General features: G+C 44.0%; 2 protein-coding genes across 2 annotated transcripts; both read right to left on the bottom strand.

Annotated features, from left to right (window-relative positions):
- Positions 1-7,701: 7,701 nt before the first annotated feature.
- On the bottom strand, positions 7,702-8,887 carry LOC121972667 (protein PYRICULARIA ORYZAE RESISTANCE 21-like). The gene is made up of 4 exons (XM_042524315.1): positions 8,727-8,887; positions 8,525-8,606; positions 8,190-8,453; positions 7,702-7,964 (listed from the first exon to the last, which is right to left on the bottom strand). Exons 1-4 carry the CDS (start codon positions 8,736-8,738, stop codon positions 7,702-7,704), a joined length of 621 nt encoding a protein of 206 aa, XP_042380249.1. The 5' UTR covers positions 8,739-8,887.
- Positions 8,888-9,827: 940 nt separating this feature from the next.
- Positions 9,828-15,222, bottom strand: LOC121970700 (adenylosuccinate lyase-like). Its single transcript, XM_042521582.1, has 10 exons — positions 14,920-15,222; positions 14,487-14,642; positions 13,342-13,557; positions 13,062-13,244; positions 12,104-12,325; positions 11,379-11,495; positions 11,145-11,288; positions 10,869-10,970; positions 10,642-10,710; positions 9,828-10,200 (listed from the first exon to the last, which is right to left on the bottom strand). The coding sequence occupies exons 1-10, from the start codon at positions 15,079-15,081 to the stop codon at positions 9,967-9,969; spliced, it is 1,605 nt and encodes a 534-aa protein (XP_042377516.1). The 5' UTR covers positions 15,082-15,222; the 3' UTR covers positions 9,828-9,966.
- Positions 15,223-21,657: the final 6,435 nt, after the last annotated feature.

The raw sequence follows: 21,657 nt of genomic DNA, 5'->3' as shown, positions 1-21,657 counted from the left end.
TCGGCGCGGCTCGGTTTAACGTCTGGGCTAGACGGTACTCCGCTCGGAGAGTTTATAGGCCGGCTCATCTCGATCTTTAACGGCGGGCTCGTCGGTTATTTATAGCGGTCGGCGGCTCTGATTTAACGTCTGGGCTAGACGGTACTCCGCTCGGAGAGTTTATAGACGCCGGCTCGTCTCTCGATCTTTAACGACGGAGCTCGTCGGCGCGGTTATTTATAGCCGGTCGGCGCGGTTCTACGGTTTAACGTCTGGGCTAGACGGCCTTCAAGGCTAACTCCTTACCAGGTCGAGCGACCTTGGCCTTCATAACTTATCTCGCGCTTGAACAGTCTTTGTGCCCGGCCGAACAGCACGGGTCATTTGCTTGCGAATCCAATCCGCTGGGAGGCCTTCGCTATCCGGGCTCTTGGCTCGGATAATCCATATGCCCCTTTCACCCAGCTTGGAGAACGTACTCCTGGCCGAACGGCTCAGGGTCTGCTTCGTCGAACATTTTGGCTCGGATAATTTACCTCCGTCCGGAAGGTACTGGGTCTTCGATCCTCGAGCGCTTGGCTCGACCCATTTACCTCCGGCCGAACGGCGCGGGGCTTTCGTTCCTCGTTGATGATGCCTTATATTTGTTCTCTTGATTTTTCATTTATGCATTTCAAGTATTCAGTCGAAAAAAGTACACAGGATGATTTACTTTGGCACACCTTTCACCCCGCCCGGTAAGGCTGGAGGTGGTTCGCGCTCCACGGCATATCTAACTGCCGACCGTCCTCATCCTCCAAATAATACGCACCCGAGCGGAGCTTTTCGATGACTTTGAAGGGACCTGCCCACGGAGCTTCAAGCTTGCCGACGTCGCCGACCGGTTTGACTTTCTTCCAGACAAGGTCGCCGACCTAGAATGATCGGGGAATGACGCGGCGGTTGTAGTTTTGCTTCATTCGTTGACGGTATGCCATCAGCCGAACGGATGCCTTGGCTCGCTCCTCATCAATCAAATCCAGCTCCATGTTCCTCCGATCGGCGTTGCCTTCATCGTACAATTGGACCCGGACGGACTCGACGCCGACTTCAACCGGAATGACTGCTTCGCCGCCGTACACCAGATGAAAAGGTGTGACGCCCGTTGCTTCCTTAGGAGTCGTCCGGATGGCCCATAAAACGCCCGACACTTCATCCGGCCAACTTCCTCCCACGTGGTCGAGCAGAGCGCGCAGAATACGGAGAATTTTCCGGTTGGCTACTTCGGCTTGACCATTGCTTTGGGGGTAAGCCACGGACGTGAAGTGTTGCTCGATGCCGTAGCTTTTGTACCAATCTTCTAGCACCTTCCCTGTGAATTGCCGCCCATTGTCGGAAACCAATCGGCGAGGGATACCGAACCTACAGATGATGTGTTGCCAGATGAATTTTTTGACCATCTGCTCGGTGATCCTGGCTAGTGGCTCGGCCTCCACCCACTTGGAAAAATAATCGACCGCCACTAGCAAAAATTTCCTCTGCCCGGTCGCCATCGGAAATGGACCTACAATATCCATTCCCCATTGATCGAAAGGACATGAAACGGCTGATGTCTTCATCTCCTCTGCCGGTCGGTGCGAGAAGTTGTGATACTTCTGGCATGAAAGGCACGTAGATACTGTCCGAGCGGCGTCCATTTGTAAGGTCGGCCAAAAGTATCCAGCTAACAAAATCTTCTTGGCTAGTGATCGTCCGCCCGGATATCCTCCGCACGATCCTTGATGTACCTCTTGGAGGATGTAAGCCGAGTCTTCCGAGCTCACACACTTCAACAGCGGGCGAGAGAAAGCCTTCTTGTAGAGCTGATCGCCGATGAGTGTGAACCGACCGGCCCTCCTCCTGAGTAGCTAGGCTTCATCCCGATCGGCAGGAGTGGTGCCCGAGCGCAAAAACTCCATGATGGATGTCCTCCAGTCGTCCGGAAACATGAGGCCTTCCATCCGGTCAACATGTGCCACCAAAGATATTTGTTCAATTGGCTTCGGGATAATGACCGGCGTTATAGAACTTGCTAGTTTGGCCAACTCATCGGCTGCCTGGTTCTCCGTTCGGGGAATCTTCTGAATAAGAACCTCGCGAAAATTAGCTTTGAGTTTTTCAAAGGCCTCAGCGTAGAGTTTAAGCCGAGCGCTGTTGATTTCAAAGGTGTCAGACAGTTGCTGAGCGGCCAACTGTGAATCTGAATAAAGTGTCACCCGACCGGCTCCCACATGCCGTGCTGCCTGTAATCCGGCTATGAGGGCCTCATACTTTGCTTCATTGTTGGTAGCTTTGTAATCCGGCCGGACGGATAAGTGCATCTTTTCTTCTTGAGGCGAGAGCAACAATATTCCAATCCCACTTCCGAGCCGAGTGGAAGACCCATCCACATATATTCTCCACAGAGCTTCCGGCTCTGGCTTTTGCACTTCGGTCACAAAATCAGCCAAGGATTGCGCTTTGATCGCCGAGCGGGGCTGGTATTGGATGTCAAATTCACTTAGTTCTGTCGTCCATTTGATGAGCCGTCCGGACGCTTCTGGATTCAACAGCACTCTTCCTAGTGGGCTGTTCGTCCGGACAATGATGGTGTGAGCCAAGAAATATGGTCGAAGGCGCCGAGCGGCTAGAACCAAAGCAAAGGCCAACTTCTCGAGCCCGGTGTAACGAGATTCAGCATCTTTTAAAATGTGGCTCAGAAAATACACCGGCTGCTCTTCGCCGCTCGCCCTCACAAGTGCTGAGCCTACAGCATGCTCAGTTGACGACAGATAAATATAAAGTGACTCACCCCCGATCGGCTTGGCAAGTACAGGCAGAGAATTGAGATATGTTTTCAATTCTCCGAACGCTCGGTCACATTCTTCATCCCACTGGAACTTAGTAGCCTTGCGCAAGATCTTGAAGAATGGTAGGCTCCGGTCGGCGGTTTTGGAGATGAATCTGGACAAAGCAGTTATCCGACCGGTCAACCACTGCAGTTCCCTTGTATTTCTGGGAGGCGGCATGTCTTGTAGAGCTTTCACTTTGCTGGGATTTGCTTCAATTCCCCGTTCGGTCACTATATACCCCAAGAAACGCCCTCCTTTTGCTCCGAACAGGTACTTCTGGGGATTTAGCCTGACTCCATATTTGCGTAGCGTTCGGAAGGTTTCTTCCATGTCCTTGAAGAGATCGGCCGCTCGGACTGATTTGATAAGGATGTCGTCCACATAGACTTCCAGATTCCGCCCGATCTGCTCCCTGAACACTTTGTTCATCAAGCGTTGATAGGTGGCCCCGGCATTCTTCAATCCGAACGGCATCACATTGTAGCAATATGTGCCGTCGGCAGTCACGAAGCTAACTTTTTCTTGATCTTCACGGGCGAGCGGCACTTGATGATAGCCTTGGTAGGCGTCGAGCATACATATTAACTCGCAGCCGGCCGTAGAGTCCACCAGCTGATCTATCCGGGGCAGGGGATAAAAATCTTTGGGGCATGCTTTGTTTAAGTCCCGAAAGTCGATGCAGACTCTCCACTTGCCGCCCCGCTTGGAGACTAATACTACGTTAGCCAGCCAGCTCGGGAACTGCACCTCACGTATGTGGTCGGCCTCCAGTTTCTCACTTCCGCCGGATGATTGAAATCCCTTTTTCTCTGCTTCACTGGCCGAGCGTCCGGTCGGACATGCAACTCATGCTGCGGTATGCTCGGCGAAACTCCGGGCAACTCATGTGTCGACCAGACGAAGACATCATGATTTCGTTGGAGGCATTGGATCAGCTCCTCCTTCTGCTCCTCCTCCAGATCAGAGGCGATAAAAGTCGTGGCCTCCGATCGGGTCGGATGGATCTGAACCTCCTCCTTTTCATCATAAATTAAAGCAGGAGGTTTCTCGGTTATGGCGTGTACCTCGATTCGGGGCGCCTTCCGAGCGGAACAGGCTTCTGCTCGGATCATCTCTATATAGCACCACCGAGCTGCTAGCTGATCTCCATGTACTCCTATTTTGTCCTCCACGGGAAACTTGATAGAAGGTTGAGACGACTGCTCGGAATTCGCTGAGCGCCGGTCGTCCCAAAATGACGTTGTAGGACGAAGGAGAGTCGACCACCACGAAGTTTATTGTCCTGGTCCTCCTGAGCGGCTCTTCTCCCAGTGAGGTAGCCAACCGGATCTGTCCGACCGGCTGTACTTCGTTACCCGTGAACCCGTAGAGCGGCGTTGTCATGGGTAGCAGCTCGGCTCGATCAATTTGCAGCTGATCGAACGCCTTCTTGAATATAATGTTGACCGAGCTCCCTGTGTCAACAAATATGCGGTGAATAGTGTAATTTGCTATTACCGCTTTAATGAGCAGAGCGTCGTCGTGGGGCACTTCTACTCCTTCTAAGTCTCCGGGCCCGAAAGTGATTTCCGGTCCACTTGCCCGCTCTTGGCTACAACCGACTGCGTGGATCTGTAGCTGCCGGACGCCCGCCTTTCTGGCTCGGTTGGAGTCTCCTCCGGTCGGCCCACCAGCAATAACGTTGATCTCGCCTCGGGAAGTATTGCTTCTATTTTCCTCTTCCCGAGCGGACGGGATCGTTCTCTTGACGCTCGGCGATTCTCCTGCCTTGGAGATCGATGCCGATCGGGCGTCTGTTGATGTCGCCTCTCGGTGCGGGTCCGGTCGGCTTCATGGGTCCTTTGCCTCCTGTCGATGGAAGGAGACCGTCGTTCGGCCTTCCTGGGAACGGGATTAGCCACGAAGGGAAGACTTCGACAATCCCTGGTGTTGTGCGTATCCGTCCGGTGGAAGGAGCAAAACATAGGGGTCCATTTCTTCTTTGGCTTGCTTCGAGCCGCAGCTACTTCTTGTACTTGGGACCTTACACGAGGGGAGCGGATTGCTTCGACCCTTGGTCCCCTCGGCGGTTGATGAGCGGCGTGCTGTTTCCGTTCGGCCTGAATAGGTGCCCGCTCGGTTGGAGTTTCCTTTTTCCGGGCGGCTTGCGCTTCTTCCACGTTGATGTACTCGTTGGCCCGATGTAGCATGTGATCATAATCCCGGGGCGGCTTTCGGATGAGCGATCGGAAGAAATCTCCATCCACTAGGCCTTGTGTGAAGGCATTCATCATGGTTTCCGAAGTGGCCGTTGGAATGTCTATCGCCACTTGGTTGAATCGCTGGATGTAAGCTCGAAGCGATTCCCGGGCCTCTTGCTTGATGGCGAACAGACTTACGCTTGTTTTTTGATAACGCCGACTGCTGGCGAAGTGGTGGAGGAAGGCCATTCGGAAGTCCTTGAAGCTTGTGATGGATCCATCCGGCAGCCTCCGAAACCACCGTTGAGCCGATCCCGAGAGAGTGGTAAGAAAGACTCGGTACTTTTCTCCATCGGTGTATTGATGGAGCGTGGCTATGTTATCAAACTTACCCAGATGATCATCTGGGTCAGTTGTTCCATTGTACTCGCCGATCGTCGGAGGCACGTAGTGCTTGGGCAGAGGGTCTCGCAGAATAGCCTCCGAAAATTGGCGATTGATCCGCTCGGGAGATGAGTCCGCTCGGGGAGCTTTCCCCTTTCTGTCATCTCGCCTAGGCATCTCGTCTGAAGAAGATCCTCTATCCCTTCGAGCTGGTACGGCTTCAGGGGTACGAAATAAGGCTCGATGGAATGCGACAGTGGTTGGAGGTGCTTCCGCTCGGCCACCAGACGCAGACGTTGCTTGTTGCTCCGGTCGTTCGACTGCTGCTTTCTGTTTTTGCTCCACAAGTTTGGCGGCCCTTATCTCGACCAGAGCGTCCAACTCTTCTTGTGAGAGTGCCACGGTATGTATTCTTCCAGCCTCGTCCATTGCCTCTGCTCAGATGCAGGTGCGTTCCCACAGACGGCGCCAAATTGATCCTGTCCGAATCAGGGGTCAACGAACGCTGGGGATGTGGCGCTCCCTGCTAGATCCTCGAGTGCTCCGGCGAACCTGCAACAAAACCGAGCCGGGAGGGGTGTCCCGGCGACGACCCTCCGACGCTCAAGTCAGTCGAGGAATAACAAAGAGGTGGCTTAGAAACAGAAGACCCGTCTACCTCCGGTGAAGAAATGGAGACCTTATATAGACCTCTCGAAGGAGCCTGGGCACGCTAATCAAAGCAATCACCTGCTTTTGACCATGCCCAGGTATGGGTCTGTCAGAAGGGCATCCATAAGGCCATACCGCTACTGTATCAACCTCTCCATGATGTGACGGCAAGATCCTCTATCGTGAAATATTGTGTACGGCATAATCATTAGACATGCCTTTGCTGACATCCCATATCCCGAGCCGAACAAATAGGCCGTTCGGCTAACCTTTGTATCCTTGCCCTTATCCTGGCCGAGCGGACCACCCGCTCGACCCTTCGGTTCCAGCCGGGCAGACACCCGCTCGGCCCTTCGGTTCCAGCCGGGCAGACACCCGCCTTGGCGTCGGAAACCCAAGCCGATGGCTGGGCTATATCTGGCTCCGCTTGGACCCGCTCAACTGCCCGACGCGACCCTTACCCGCTTAGTCAGCCCTCCATTTGTCCTCAGGTTGGGACCCTTCAGGAAGTGAGTCTCTCATTCTTACCGCCGGATCAACATATATCATTGTTTAGAGTATCCAATTTCCTTATTACTATATCTAAAATTTAAGATAAATAATTTACTTTATTAAATTTAGACAATCACTTTTTACTACACACTACATCAACTATCCTAAAATTTTCATCATCCTTTATTTTTTTTATTATTTTCTTCTCTTTCTTCTCTTTTTTTTATTATTATATTTATGGAACGAGGGGACGGAGATAGATTTTAAAAAAAAATATTATTTTATTTTTAGGGTAGAGGTTTCATTCCCTAAATTTAGAGAATCACTATTCATCAAATCTAAATTTAGGTAATGGATAGGGTACCTGATGCAAAGATTTTTTAACTATTCTATCCAAAATTTAAGGTAAAATCTTTATATAGGATAGTGATGTGGATGTTCTAATAGATAAAGATCTTTTTTCCTTTTTTACTCCGTGGACCAACTAGAGCCCGCTATGACCTGTTTGCTTGACCCAAATGAATTAATAAAATTTTAACGCATTTGCTTAAATTATGGTACATCGGATAAATCCAATCACACTCTAATTGAGATCAGATTCTCTGTCTCAAAATTTTTATGTCCCCATATTCTTTCATCGATCAGATGAATTAGATCATATTTTAAGGATATATTACACATCACAAGAATATCATGATCATCTACCTTGAGAGAGAGGAACAGAACTCGCTCTAATTGAGGTCAAAATAAACTACCTTGCTACTAATTTTATTTTTAATACTTTAATTTCTCCCACTTTCTTGTCTTATTTTAATTAAGCCCCTAATTCTCACTATCGCGAATGCATCACATCTGTCAACCACTGACCACCAACATCAACAAGAAAATGACCCAATACCTCACTAATTCATAGCAATCACTCACTAATTCAAGCATTTCAATATCAAATTAAAAATATATTTCTCTCTTTTCTCACTTTTTAACTCAAACTTATTAATTTCTTACTTAAATACATTTACTTTTTACACATACCACCTCCATCACCCTCAAATTTATCTCACGTCACAACTTGTCTCTGACATTCTTACATGCTCCAACAATTATATATATAAAAAAGGCAGAAAAAATAAATAAAATAAATATTGGGGGTGATATGAGTGATTACATTACATGATGGAGCAAGAAGTTGCAGGGTCGTCTTCACAGGAGAATTGGCACAGCTGCTGGTAAGTCACAGGGTAGTAGCAGGGAACCGGCGCCGGCGGGTAGGCCATCGCCGGCGGCTCCGCCTCCGTCATCCTTCCGCAGGAGCAGCACCTGCACCCGCCGTGGTAGCTCTCCAGGTACGGCCGGTGGCAGCACATCGGCCCCGGCGCCGTCCAGAAGTACGGGTACGGCGTCATCATCACCGGATCAAACTTAATTCTCTCTGCTAGCGCCGCCGCGGCCTCTTTCTTCTCTTCCTTCTTCTCTTCTTTCTTCTCCTCCTTCTTCTCTTCCTTCTTCTCCTCTTTCTTCTTCTCCTCCTTCTTCTCTTCCTTCTTCTCCTCTTTTTTCTCTTCTTTCTTCTTCTCCTCCTTCTTCTCTTCCTTTTTCTCCTCCTTCTTCTCTTCCTTTTTCTCCTCTTTCTTCTTCTCCTCCTTCTTCTCCTCTGGTTTCTTCTCTTCTTTCTTCTTCTCCTCTGGTTTCTTCTCTTCTTTCTTATTCTCTTCTGGTTTCTTCTCTTCTTTCTTCTTCTCCTCTGGTTTCTTCTCCTCTGGTTTCTTCTTCTCCTCTGGTTTCTTCTCCTCAATGTTCTTGATCACTTTCCTGGCCCTGCACTTGAGCTTCCTCGAGACCCTCTCGGCGTCAAACACGCCGGAGACCGTCACCGTCCCGCTCTTCTCGTCGAAGGCGATCGCCGTGATGTGCACTTCATCTAAACCGATCAACACAAAACAATCAGCACAAATTTCATGCAACAGCCATCTCCTTTCAAATCACGTTTACCTTGAAGCCTGCACAAAATCTTCCTTATCTTCTTGTCGCAGCGGCAGCATTCCAGATCAACTTTCAAAATCAACGTAGTGTTCTACATATTAAGAGATCATTCAAAAGAAAAGAAAAAAAAAAACAGAGAATGTTTATAGTTCCTTATGAAAGAAACAGCAAAAAGAAATTATAAAACTCCACATCATGAAGAATTGCAGACCTTCCCTGCCATTGCTCGAGCGTGATGAAATCCTTGCACCGAAGGCAGCCAGGCAGCGAAGAAGACAGGTGGAAGGAAGGTTGCTATAAAGACGGATCCTTCCACCCAAAGGCCACAAGTGGGAATTGGAGGGCAATCAGGCAGTGGTTTCGGGCGCCCCCACAAATTCAATAGGACAAAACCTGAGAAATGATTTGATTAATTGGTCTGGCTGAATCCATGTGCTATGAATGTGTTGGGGCAGGAGACGTATGTGAATTGGTCATCGTTTCAGCAGAAACAAGCAGATTATGGTACAAACTACAGACTGCTTCTGCTGTTCTTCATCAGATTTTGCTCAAAGATAATTTTTTCGTGAGCAGAATGATGAGTGTAATTTAAAACGAGTGTTTTTTTCCTGATGTTTCGTGTTCATAATGAGTGTTTGATTGAATAATAGGTTTGCTTGGAATGATTGATCTGTTAACTCTGTTGAGTTTGAATCGAATCGATTGGTAAATCTAGAGCATAATTTATGCATACTTCAAAGACCCAATCAGTCTAATAGGTTTGCATGAAATGGTTGATTGGTTAACTCTATTGAGTTTGAATCGAATTTAGTACCATTCGAACAACTATCGTATCGAGGTTGCTAGCCGAATATCGAGTAGGACTAGGTCGACGAAATCGAATTGGTTGGATTGATTTGGCTAGTAAAATAAAGTTAGGACAAAAGGTGGGAGCAAGGATGACCCCATCAATGAAAAGGTGTTCATCCTTAATCATAAGTATTCTTCATGTGAAAAATATTAGGCGATCTAATAATTTATTATTTGGATTTGGTGTATCAAAACAGAATCATTTGGTAAATGGATTGAAGTTGTAGAATCAACACTATCATTGGCATTATATGATCAATAATTGAATTAGAGAATTGAAGTTTAGGAATGCAATTGAATTTTTGGGACTCTTGCTAATTGTATAAGAGCTAGGAAATATTTGGGACCCATAAATTAGGTAGGTTTAATCATATTGTCCTCATGAGAGTTGGCTAGTTGGCAATTGTCAAGGATGAAGCAAACAAAAAAAATGGGAATGCATATGGAAACGATTCAAGTGAGAAATCCAAAATTTACCATTTTATTGGTAGCTTCAATGATCAAGTACTCAAAATTCACTTTAAAAAAATTATGTTTTTTGCTTGTTATTGAAGAACAAGCGTGACAACACAAACCAGTTTGCATATGAGAAGTCGCAAATCTCAATGGAGTTTAAATCCATTAACTAGATCCACAGCTTCATCCACAGATTTTGCCAATTCTTCAGCTTCTCCAATGTAGGAGTTAGGAGTCAAGTTCAAGAGAATTGCTTTTGCTTCCTCAGGCAAATCCAAGGTTTCTGTGAACTCTCTGATGCTTTGCTTCGAGACTTCTCTTCCTCTGGTCAGTTCCTTCAGCTTCTCGTATGCCTCGGGAACAGCATGCCTTCGCATCACCTAACGGTGTGAAAATAGTTACACAACACATCAGCTTGGTTTTCTCCAATAAGATTAAGAGGAGCTTGAGCACATCAAAAAAAATATAAGTAACTATAACAGAAAAAAAAATTTAATCAATGTTGACGATAGTCTACATTCTTTTTACTCGGAATCTCTCTGGTTGATTTAAACATCATAGTGGCACTCATAGAAGTGGAATTTTGTTATAATAAGGTAATGGCGAGAGATATGTAGAAGATATCAAGTTCCAAGTGTTTTATGGTCAGGACATAGTAATGCTGCCAAAGAACTAGTTGGTAAAATCTTCCAAACTGAAAATCAAGTCTTTGTTATAATGACTTCGATTAACATCGTAAAACAGCCACATAGCGGGTCAGAATGTGCATCAACAAATATGGTCAAGATTGTCAACTACAGGATAAATTTTTGATGTCTTACTGTTTGTATCGGCTCAGCAAGGACCTCCCAAGTCTGCTCCAAGTCTTCAATCAGACGAGATTCATTGACCTGCAAAACCACCATTTTTGATTCAGAACAATCTAATTAAATTTCAAAAGATTCTGCAAGGTAATATGGTTCAGGGCGAAAGCTTTTTGTGATGCTTGTAGTGATTCCACACCGAGAATCTCTTGCTAGTGAAAGGTAATGATTCACAAGTTACATACCTGGAGCTTTTTGATTCCCTGTAGTGCACTTTTATAAGCTACAAGCGAGTACCCTAATCCAACACCTAGGTTCCTCAACACAGTTGAATCAGTCAGGTCTCTCTGTCAAGCACAACACGTAGCAAAGAGTAAGCAGAGCATGAGAATCACGTCCACAGCCATTATAACTGAATGATACACCTACGTTCATGTAAATGCTTGGATCTTACTAAAAGATCAAAGTTTAGCCATAAGTATGCATCTTGGATGCTATAGAAGGAATTTTATAGATGGTACCTGCATCCGTGAAACAGGCAACTTCATGCTCAAGGCTGATAAAATAGCATTTGCTAAGCACAGATTACCCTCACTATTCTCAAAATCTATAGGATTTACTTTGTGAGGCATGGTGGAAGATCCAATCTCACCGGCCTTTGTTATCTGAAAAGAGTGCAAGAGATATGCATCATCAATCCATTTCATCATAAACGAAAAAGAAAGTCGAAAATCTGAACTCCGGAAGCAGGTTACCTGTTTGAAGTAACCCAGAGATATGTAGCTCCATATATCTCTGTCAAAATCAGTTAAGATGTTGTTAAATTGAAGTATGTTATTGAAAAGCTCTGCGATATAGTCGTGCGGCTCAATCTGCATGGGGAGAGAAAAGATAATAAAAAACACTTGAAATGCACTTCTGGACCATTGAGAACATGCACAGTGATTCTTTGATGTAAAGTTGACTTGTAGAACATAAATCCAATTCCAGCCATAAGATGCTATATGTGACGGTGAAGAAATCAATTACATGAAAAGCTCCATATATCTCTGTCAAAATCAGTTAAGACATTGTTAAATTGAAGGATGTTATTGAAAAGCTTTGGGATATAGTCGTGAGGTTCAATCTGCATGGGGAGAGAAAAGTAAATCGCAAGGCATCGCCAGAACTATAAGCAAATTGTAGCCAAATACACTTATCCAAGTCAACTTCAGTTAATAAAATAAAAAGTATACTCTTGCAATAAAATTAGTAGGAATAAGTTAACCTAGACACAATTATAATATAATAAAAACACTTGAAATGCACTTCTGGACCATGGAGAGCATGCACAGTGATTTCTTTGATGAAAAGTTGACTTGTGTAACATAAATCCAGTTCCAGCCATAAGATGCTATGAAGAAATCATTTACACGAATCAAGTTGACAACATGATCCTTAGCAGTGGATGACAGTATACTCGTTCAAACAAAAGAAATACCTGTGTTACATATGCATTAAAATCTACTCCCAGAGATGGTACAAACTCTGCAGCGATGTCTCTCCAGTTGATATTGGGATATGCAACTTTATGAGCATTATAATTTCCAACTGCACCAGCAAACTTTCCAAGTATCTGAATTCTAGAGAAAGTCTTTCCTCTCTCACCAAGTCTGACTGCAAAATTCGCCATTTCCTTTCCCAAAGTCGTAGGTGATGCTGGCTAAAATAGGCAAAAAAAAGTTGCAATCTATTGCAGTGTAATTAAATCATTTAACTTGGGCAGTATCAACTGGATTATCTAGCAATATCAAAATTGTTTAGAAAATTCCTTTCTAGCTGTAAGAAAAGAGGAATGTATTATGAACAGCTCAGATTTCATGATACTTGGTGGGACAAGACTATGAACCTAGTCATAATATAGCATGAACATTTCAAAGCACAACAACTAGCAACAAGAAGAACAAATAGAAGTTAATAAATAAGCGAAACAGATGAATAATTGGAAAATATAGTCAAGGATAAACAGTATTTATATGAAGCATGAAACTTATATGTGCTTCTCTAGGATAGATGTTTGGTTGAATATAAATAGTTTTAATTTTTTAAACTTCATCTTGGACAAAATGAACTTTAAAATTTCAGGGACACTTACATGATCGCAAACTAGATGAGAAAGAAATCTAATTCAGAGATTACAATCAACAAAATTCTTGGTTAGATAGTGCATTAAGTGGCATGCACTGCAACATCAAGCTACTCAACATTACACCATCTTTGATTATTAAATTGTTGGTTATACTATGATTTATACAAAGCAATTGGAATTTAATTTTTGAGCAGCAAGAACCAACAGTGGATCAGCAATTAAAGTAAAAAAAATTAGCTACAAGTTGAAAGCAACTTATGTTGGCAACACACAAGAAACTACAATGTTCTTGAAAATATGAGGTACCTACCTGGCCATGTGTGCGAGACAACATAGGAATATGTGCATTTTCCTTCGCTAGAGCGCATATTTCTTTACACAAATCAACCATGGCTGGAAAGATAACATCATTCAGAGCCTCTTTTAGTGATAAAGCATGAGCCAAATTGTTTATATCCTCAGACGTGCATGCAAAATGAAAAAACTCGAGCACCTGGAAGAAGTGTACAAGAATAATCAAAAAAATAATACTTCATATCCTAAACTAACATTTGACACACAGAAAACATTAGAAGTAAAAATTGACTAACCTTTGCAATCTCGGGATGAGATTTACATTTCTGCTTCAAATAGTACTCCACTGCTTTCACATCATGATTAGTTATTTTCTCAATCTTTTTCACTTCGACAGCATCATTTATATCAAAATTGTCAATAATTTTTTCCAAGAAAAGATGAGCATCCTGACTAAACTGTGGGACCTCCACAATTTCAGGAATTTGAGAAAGCTTTTGCAACCATTTTACCTGCAAGGAACCAATTGGATGACTATTGTATGAGATCAGCTAAAGGCATCACCAAACAAGAATTTTTATGCAAAGAAGATGATTTTACAGGATTATCAAGCCAATGGAAATTTATTATTGGAGTTGTAAGTAGAGCTAGGAAGCATTATCAATAATAACAGATATGGATGTGCAAAACCTACCAAAATTAGAACAATTTTAGAACTAAAGCATGACAAAATGGAGAGAACGATTATTATGTTAATATCTGCTCATGTTACAATTTCAACCATATACATTGTCATGCACCGTGATGATGAAGAGAATATTCCTATAAATTTAAACAGACAATTATTATTTCACTGCTCTAATCAATGAATATACTATTATGTAATATTTAAGATAACTATGAGTCAGATATATTTTCCATAAGGTGCCTTGAACTAGCATATTTATTTTGATAATTGCACATAAACTCCTAATATAGAAATCTTATATTTGTTAAAAAGTATTTGACAATTATAAGAATGTTTGCATTCTCTACCTATGTTTTATAAGAAACTTAGTAATCCAGTAAGCAGTAGGGTTTTAAGATGATCATACTAAGTGAAAGTGTTTGGTACATATAAAAAACAGCTCGACTCACAAAATTTCAAATTTGAAATCATAATAATCCCATCTGTAGACAACATTGTTCTAACTCAAATAAACTCTTACTACTCTTATTACTAAAAACCAATATTAGCAACAAGCTAATATCAAAAGAATCAATATCTGCCTCCTTCACTAATGCAACAAGCACACAAGTTGTTTATTCTGCTGCAGTTCAAAAACACTTTAGAGTATGTTAATGTCATGATAATCCAATTTAGAATTTAGAGTAGGACATAATTAAGCTTCGAAGCAACAAAAGGATGGGATTACAAAATTTATTGAGCAAGAATGCTAACCTCAACCAAAACCCGGTAACGAATTAGTCCATATTCACTGAAAAATGGGCGTAAATCCTTGACCTTTTGCATATAGCGTCCATCCAACGGTGACAAAGATGTTGTATTTGATGCCAAATCCCAATTGGAAAGATCATCCATGTTATTCTTCTTCACCTAAAGATAGTACGATCCTTACACTCAATATATTATACAAACTGAAAAAAAATCTTTCATCTACAACCAAATGCTCTGTCCACTGTCAACAAACAAACAAAAAGAAGTCCGACAACATTGTTCTTAAAAATTATGGCTCCCAAAAGAATTAAATAAAACATTTGTTGCATCAAAAAGTCGTGGAAGACCATGAATCTACAACAATGGAGTATGTTTATTAAAAGGAGCAAACTTTTCGTTTGATAAAATGCTCGATCGAGAAACGGAAGAAAGGTACCTCTTTTGGAGATGAACTCTGAGAACCGACGGTCAAGGACGACCGGGGAGTAGGTAACAAATTGGACCTGACGAGGACAGGGCAAATCTCCTGGCGCCTTAAGCGCCCAAATCTCCTGGCTGCGAGGGGCGGGGAGGCGCCTGAGATCCCGGAAGCTCTCATGAAGGCCGCCGCTTCGATCGATCGTCCGTGAGGTTGGAAGAGCGGACGGGGGATGAACGCGGCGGAAGTGGGCGCTTTAAACAGGCAGGCGCAGGGCAGAACTGGCACCAAAAAGCGGCGTCAAATGCTCCTCTCTTCAAAATTATCAATTTTGGACGAGTGACAGTAGTTATTTATTTCCTTCACCTAAAATTTAATATTGCATTAATTAATTAATTTATTTTATTACATATTGCACTTTCCTAAATAATGCATTTTTCGTATAATAATAAAAATAATATTAGTTGAGTTTAATAAAAAAAAAAACTCGAACCTCATCCTACCAAATTTAATTTTTCAAAAAATAAACTTAAATAATTTTGATAAGAATAATTTAAATATACGACAAGAGTCAAAAAGAGCATCTCCATCTTGATTCCATGTCAATGGATCTACAATTACCGAGTTACTCTTCAGTATATCATTTTTATTATTATATTTTGTCTATAGTTTTTCATATAAATTTTGAATTGAGGGCTCATTATAGAAGTTATAACCACTGCACTATATATTTAACTTAGAGGATGTTTGATTAAATTTATTAAAAACCGCTTATAAAATCGTACAATTTATAAATTATTTTAAGAGTTTATAAGTTATTAGATTTTATTTTAAAAATAAGTTGTTAAAATGTTTGGTGAACTTATTACAATAACTTAAAGGTATTGATATGTTTGATATTATAAGATCTTTTTATTAATAAAATTATCAAAAAAGGTATAATAATATTAATAGAGGATTTTGGGATTTTTATTAATAGAGGGTTTTGAGTAACTTTCTACACTAGGGGAGAGAAAATTGGAAAGAGACATTAGCGGAGAAGATGACACAATGCTGGAAGAGAAGTTGGCGGAGATAAAAAGATATTAGACTTTTAAAAATTAATGAAAGATAAGATGAGGATTTATGAAATTATATAAGAATATTTTAGAAAAAAATATATTAAAATAAAATCTTTTAAAAAAAAGTTGGGTTTTCCATATTTTTTAAAAAATAGTTTATAAGTTCCAAAACAACTTATTTTAATAAGTTGTTTGAAAAAAAATTTATCAAATAAATTTGAAGAGTTTATAAGCTTTAAAATCATTTTAAAATTATTTTAGAGAATTTATAAGCTCAGTTAAAATACTCTCTTATTCTAACAATTATAATTTTATAGATTTCACTTATCATTTATGTGTTGCAGCAGTAACTCATCGTTCTCAAATGTATTACTCGTTAAGGCGAAAACTCCTCGTATATTATTAGAAGGTTTAACTATGGCTTCTTATACTGAGTGATATCATAATAATTATGATAGTAAAAAAAAATAATAAAATTTGTCATCCGTTGACCTTACAATTTTGTTTACCTTACCATTATGTATGAGGAAGTAAATTAAAAAATTATAATTGAGCAGTATAGAAGGACATTTGTTTCTGACTTCATCAGGATTTAAATCTTTATTCTATGATAATAATTTTGTCTCGCATTAACTAATACAATCCTGCTCGGACGATATAATAATTAATACGGATATAGGACCGTGAGAGAATTAAGTGGAGATGGGAGGACATTTTGGTCAATGGATAAGTAGGGTTTTTAGGGGAGCACTGTAGATACAATGAAGGGGCGGTGTTTTTTTCCTCCTCGGTGGGTTTTCTTCGCCAGGGCCTAGGGCTAGGGACGAAGGGCCACCGCCAACACCCGATTCTCCCGCCGGAGCTGCCGTCGAAGCTACAGCCCGTTGCCGCCCTGCATGGCGACCTTCGTTGCCTTCTCCTCAACCAAGGAAGTATCGCCGAGCCACATCTCCTCTCCCTCTTCGCACTCCTGACGTGGCTCATGCCTCCGGCATCACTGGCGACGGCGTGGTGACGTCGACGCTGACGACTCCCTCTCCTTCTCCTCTCGCCAGCAGAAGCTTCCAGGCGCTAGCATTGGAGGCCGACTCCACCATCTCTTCTTCACGCTGCAATCGTCGTCTGCACAACTCTCCTCCCTTTTTCTCCTCTAGCTCTCGCTCTCTCTGTCTCTCCTCTGCGTTTTTCATGCCGCCACCGCCAAAGAGGAAATGTCTGACTCGTTTTTCTGCTGCCACCACAGCGATGGGCGGTCGTCAAGCCAGCCATACTGAGCCCACACCGCCAGGCACGCACGACCGTCTCCTTTCTCCGCATTGACGCCGCTGAGGAAGTTCTCCTTTCTCTATTCGGTGCTGCCTCGCCGAAAGGTTCACCGCAGCCTCACCGGGAGACTTGCGGCCAACTCGCCCCTCTTCGTAGCCGACCAGCAGCCGCCCATGTCGGTTACCCCTCATCTAGCGGCTAACCTCCTCACCCCTCTCTCGCACAGCCGCCTCTAGTCACCGCCATCAAGGGTGTGCGCGGTTATCGCCTTCTCTCCTCCTTGTTCACATACTGCAGCACCCTCCGTACCGGTTGGTGCCACGAGCCGCAGTCGGGTCCCACCGTCGTAGACGACATTCGATCTGCATTGTCACACACTTCCGAAGCCGATCCGGTATCTAACCCACATTGACGAGCGTCTTCGGCACTATTCCAACCATCGAGCTATTGTTCTGTTCCGGTCTGATCTAGCTTGTGTATTAATATTGTGTTCCAACTTATGCGATAATCCAGTCTGGTTGTATGTCATACCTCGACTTGTGCGCCGATATCGTGTTCCAACCTTTGTGCCGTCATTGTATTCCGACATGTGTGCCCTAGTACCTCCCGGCATGCGTGTCGCTAGTACCTCCCGATCTGCGTGCCAATGTCTTAGCCTGGCCTGCATGCTAATGTCTTAGCCTGGCCTGTGTGCTGGGGTCGCATCCAATTTCGTGCCATCGCGTCCGACTTCACGTCGTCAGATCCAGCTCTTCATCCAACTCCAAGTCACCTGCTCTTCCGGGTCGTGACTGTTGGATCGTAGACGTTCGATAGAGGGGGCGTGAATATCGATTATAACAATTCGTCGAGAGTAAGCGCAGCGGAAAAGACGAAATTAAAACAACGCTAACACAAGAACCAATTTTACTTAGTTCGGAGCCTTTGGCGACTCCTACTCCAAGGCTCGTACACAAGGGTGCTTTTCGTTGGGCAATCCACTAGTAATTCGAAGATTCAATTACAGAGTTTAAGTACAGAAAAGCTAGAACAAGAAATACCGACAATAGAAAATAAGAAGAGGCGGACAGAGCTTTGTCGGAGATCTTTCGCAGCGTTGCAAGAGCGCAGGAGAGCAGGTTTCAGTTCGTTCTGAGTTGTTGTTGAAGCTCCACCCCTGCCCCTTCTTTTATATGAGGCTCGGGGCGCCCCGGATCCCTTCCGAGCGCCCTGGTGTGACGTAGCAGGTCCAACCAGCGAGCTCCACGTGTCGATGCCGCGATTAGGATAGAATTCACCTCCGGGCGCCCGGACCACCTTTCTCCAGGGAACATCTTTCCTGCAAGACAAGGTTAGTCCGAGGCAAATAGATAATGTATATCCTGCAAAACAAAGTATTAGCACAGTTTATAAGTTCAATATAAAAAGTATGACTTAGATTCCGTCTTTCCGAGACTGGAATCTAGTCACGATCTCGACTTAGATATCCGAAATGGATCTAAGCCGGATCGACGCCTAATGTTCCCTTCCCGGGAACGCGTCCTCACAGTCACTCCCTTCCAGTGACTTACCTTTACTAACCTGCCAGACGTCCGGTCAACCCTTCAACCCGTCTGGACTTCTCTCCAGCTATCCGGTCAGCCCGTCGACCTAGCTGGACTTCGTGCCAAGCGTCCAGTCAGCCTGTCGACCCGCCTGGACTTCTCGCCAGCTATCCGGTCAGCCTGTCAACCTAGCTGGACTTCGTGTCAAGTGTCCGGTCAACCCGTTGTTGGAATCGATGATCGCGGCTAGAGAGGGGGGTGTGAATAGCCGCCCCAAATTACTCGTTTCTTTCTACAAATCAAAGTTAGCGCAGCGGAAAATACAACAAAGAAACGAAAGAGAAGAAAGCCAAACCTTAACACAAGGATGTAACGAGGTTCGGAGATTAGGGCTCCTACTCCTCGGCGTGTCCGTAAGGTGGACGAGTCCAGTCAATCCGTCGGTGGATGAGCCCCCGGAAAACCGACTAATACGAACTCCTTCTGGGTGGAGAAACCTCGCCACAAAACTTGCAACAACAAGAAGGAGTACAAGAAATACAAGTAGAAAGACAAGAACAATGTACAAACACTAATTCGCCTTCTCGTCGACTGCCTGTGAAGCAACAACTTCTCGGACAACAGCAGCAGCTGACCGTCGACTGGAAGCTCACACGAAGCTTACTGGGGAGAGCTCAAACAAAGCTCAGATCGCAAGCAGCAGCAAGCTAGAAGAAAGAGAGGAAGAATAGCAACTCAGCCCTGTAGCCCTCGACCTCTTTATATTAACTGTGCCTGAGAAGAACCTGTAACAAAGACAGAAGACGCAGAACCTAGCCGTTGTTACTCACAACGGCTAGATCCAGACCGATCAGGCTTCACCCTGATCGGTCTGGGCCTTGCCTGATCGGTCGTGGGGACCGATCAGGCCCTGTGCTGATCGGTCCCGGGCCGATCAAGGCTTCACCAGAGTTGTCAACTCTCTGTGTGGAATCTGATCGGTCCACGGACCGATCCCACCTCAGTGGTAGCGTCCTGATCGGTCCGGGGCCGTCGAGCTCCATCTTGATCGGTCCCGGGCCGTCGGTAAGCTCGAAACCATGATCGCCTTGGTTTGTTATCGATTGGTCACGGGCCGATCGAGATACCAAACATATCAACTGATCGGTCTTGGTTTTGCCCAAACCAAGTCCCAAGTCTCCCAACCAACATCCGGTCAACCTTGACTGTTGGTACATCATGCTAGCATCCGGTCACTCCCTTGACTGCTAGAGTTCCCGTGTCCGGTCAATCCCTTTGACCTACTTGGACTTTCCTCAACACCGGATGTCCGATCATCCCCGATCCATTTGGATTTTCCTTGCAGCTTCACTCACGGACTTTCACGGCTTCACTCACGATTTCCACACCTAACATCCCGATTAGGACTTTCTCCTGCGACTTCACTCACGGGACTTTCCAATGCCTAACATTCCGTTAGGACTTTCCCACCGCCTCGCTTCACTCACCGGGACTTCCACACACCTAACATCCAGTTAGGACTTTCTCCTTCTACACTCAGGACTTTCCAACCGCCTAACATCCAGTTAGGACTTTCCCCTTGCTTCACTCACGGGACTTTCCACACCGCCTAACATCCAGTTAGGACTTTTCCATGTCGACTTCACTCACGGGACTTTTCCCGTGCGAAACTCCTGTTTGGACTTTCCCGTGCCAGTCTCCATACTTGGACTTTCCGCGTGCTAAGCTACTGATTCGAATCAGTCAACCAGGTCAACCTTGACCTAAGGTTGCACCTACAATCTCCCAAACACCTATTCTTGTCAAACATCAAGAATACAACTCTCTTCTCGTCAAACATCGTCAAACATCAAAACATAACTCGAGTCAAGTCAACTCGAGTCTGGTCAACCAAGTCAACTTTGACCTAAGGTTACACCAACAATCTCCCCCTTTTTGATGTTTGACAAAACCCATAAACAAGTTAGGTTAACCCGATAATCTAACTTAGGTTTTCCAAAACATTCTCCCATTCTCCCCCTTGGGACATTTCTCCCCCTTTTTGACACACATCAAAAAGAGGGAATCAAGGTCAAGAGTTTCTTCTCAATGAAAGTCTCATACCTTTCATTGAAACCCTTAATTTCCCCCTTATACTAAACTCAACACTCAACTTAGTGACAATTCCATATCACTAATCCTCAAAAGTCTTAAGGAGTAAAACTCCCCCTATTAGGTAAAACTCCCCCTAAAGGCCAACTCCCCCTTTACCATTGCACCAACAATGTCTTGGAGAGTTTCAAACCTTTAGAAACCCGAAACTCAACTCCCACAGCTGAAATTTCAGACCACAGTCGAAATTCAGCAAATCCAGCACGCCTGATCGGTCACCGGACCGATCAGGACCCCTCTGGATCGGTCCCCAGACCGATCCAGCCTTCCCTGGATCGGTCCAGTGACCGATCCAGCCTTGGACAGACTCGAGTTCTGATTTCCTTCTCTCGAAATTCAGAAACTCACAACAAATTCCAGAAAATTCCAAAAATTATAAAATTTTGAGGATATATTCCTCATAACATATACTATCAAGGAAAAATAGTTTTCTATGAAAATAACTTCCATTTTCAAATCTTGATACAAAGTTCGAAAAGTTTTGAAATAGCTCAAAGTTTCAAAAACTTTGTATCACTTTGTTCAATGATGAATGCTATCACTAGAAAAGCTTCATCAAGTTTTTTTTTTAAAATCAATTTCAAAATGATTTTAAACCTTTTAATTTAGGACCATAATCTTAGGGCTAAATGTACATGACTTGTACATAAGCTTTCCCTATGATCCCCCAATTTTGAATTAGGTTCATCTAGGTACAAGAACTATGCACCTTGATCCTAACTCATCATCCTAATATCTCACACACATTTAAGGTG

Source organism: Zingiber officinale, chromosome 4A, assembly GCF_018446385.1.
Source record: "Zingiber officinale cultivar Zhangliang chromosome 4A, Zo_v1.1, whole genome shotgun sequence".
In the NCBI taxonomy this organism is placed as follows: Eukaryota; Viridiplantae; Streptophyta; class Magnoliopsida; order Zingiberales; family Zingiberaceae; genus Zingiber; species Zingiber officinale.
Note: the sequence above shows the minus strand (reverse complement) of the source record. Positions and strands in the feature narration are given on the sequence as shown.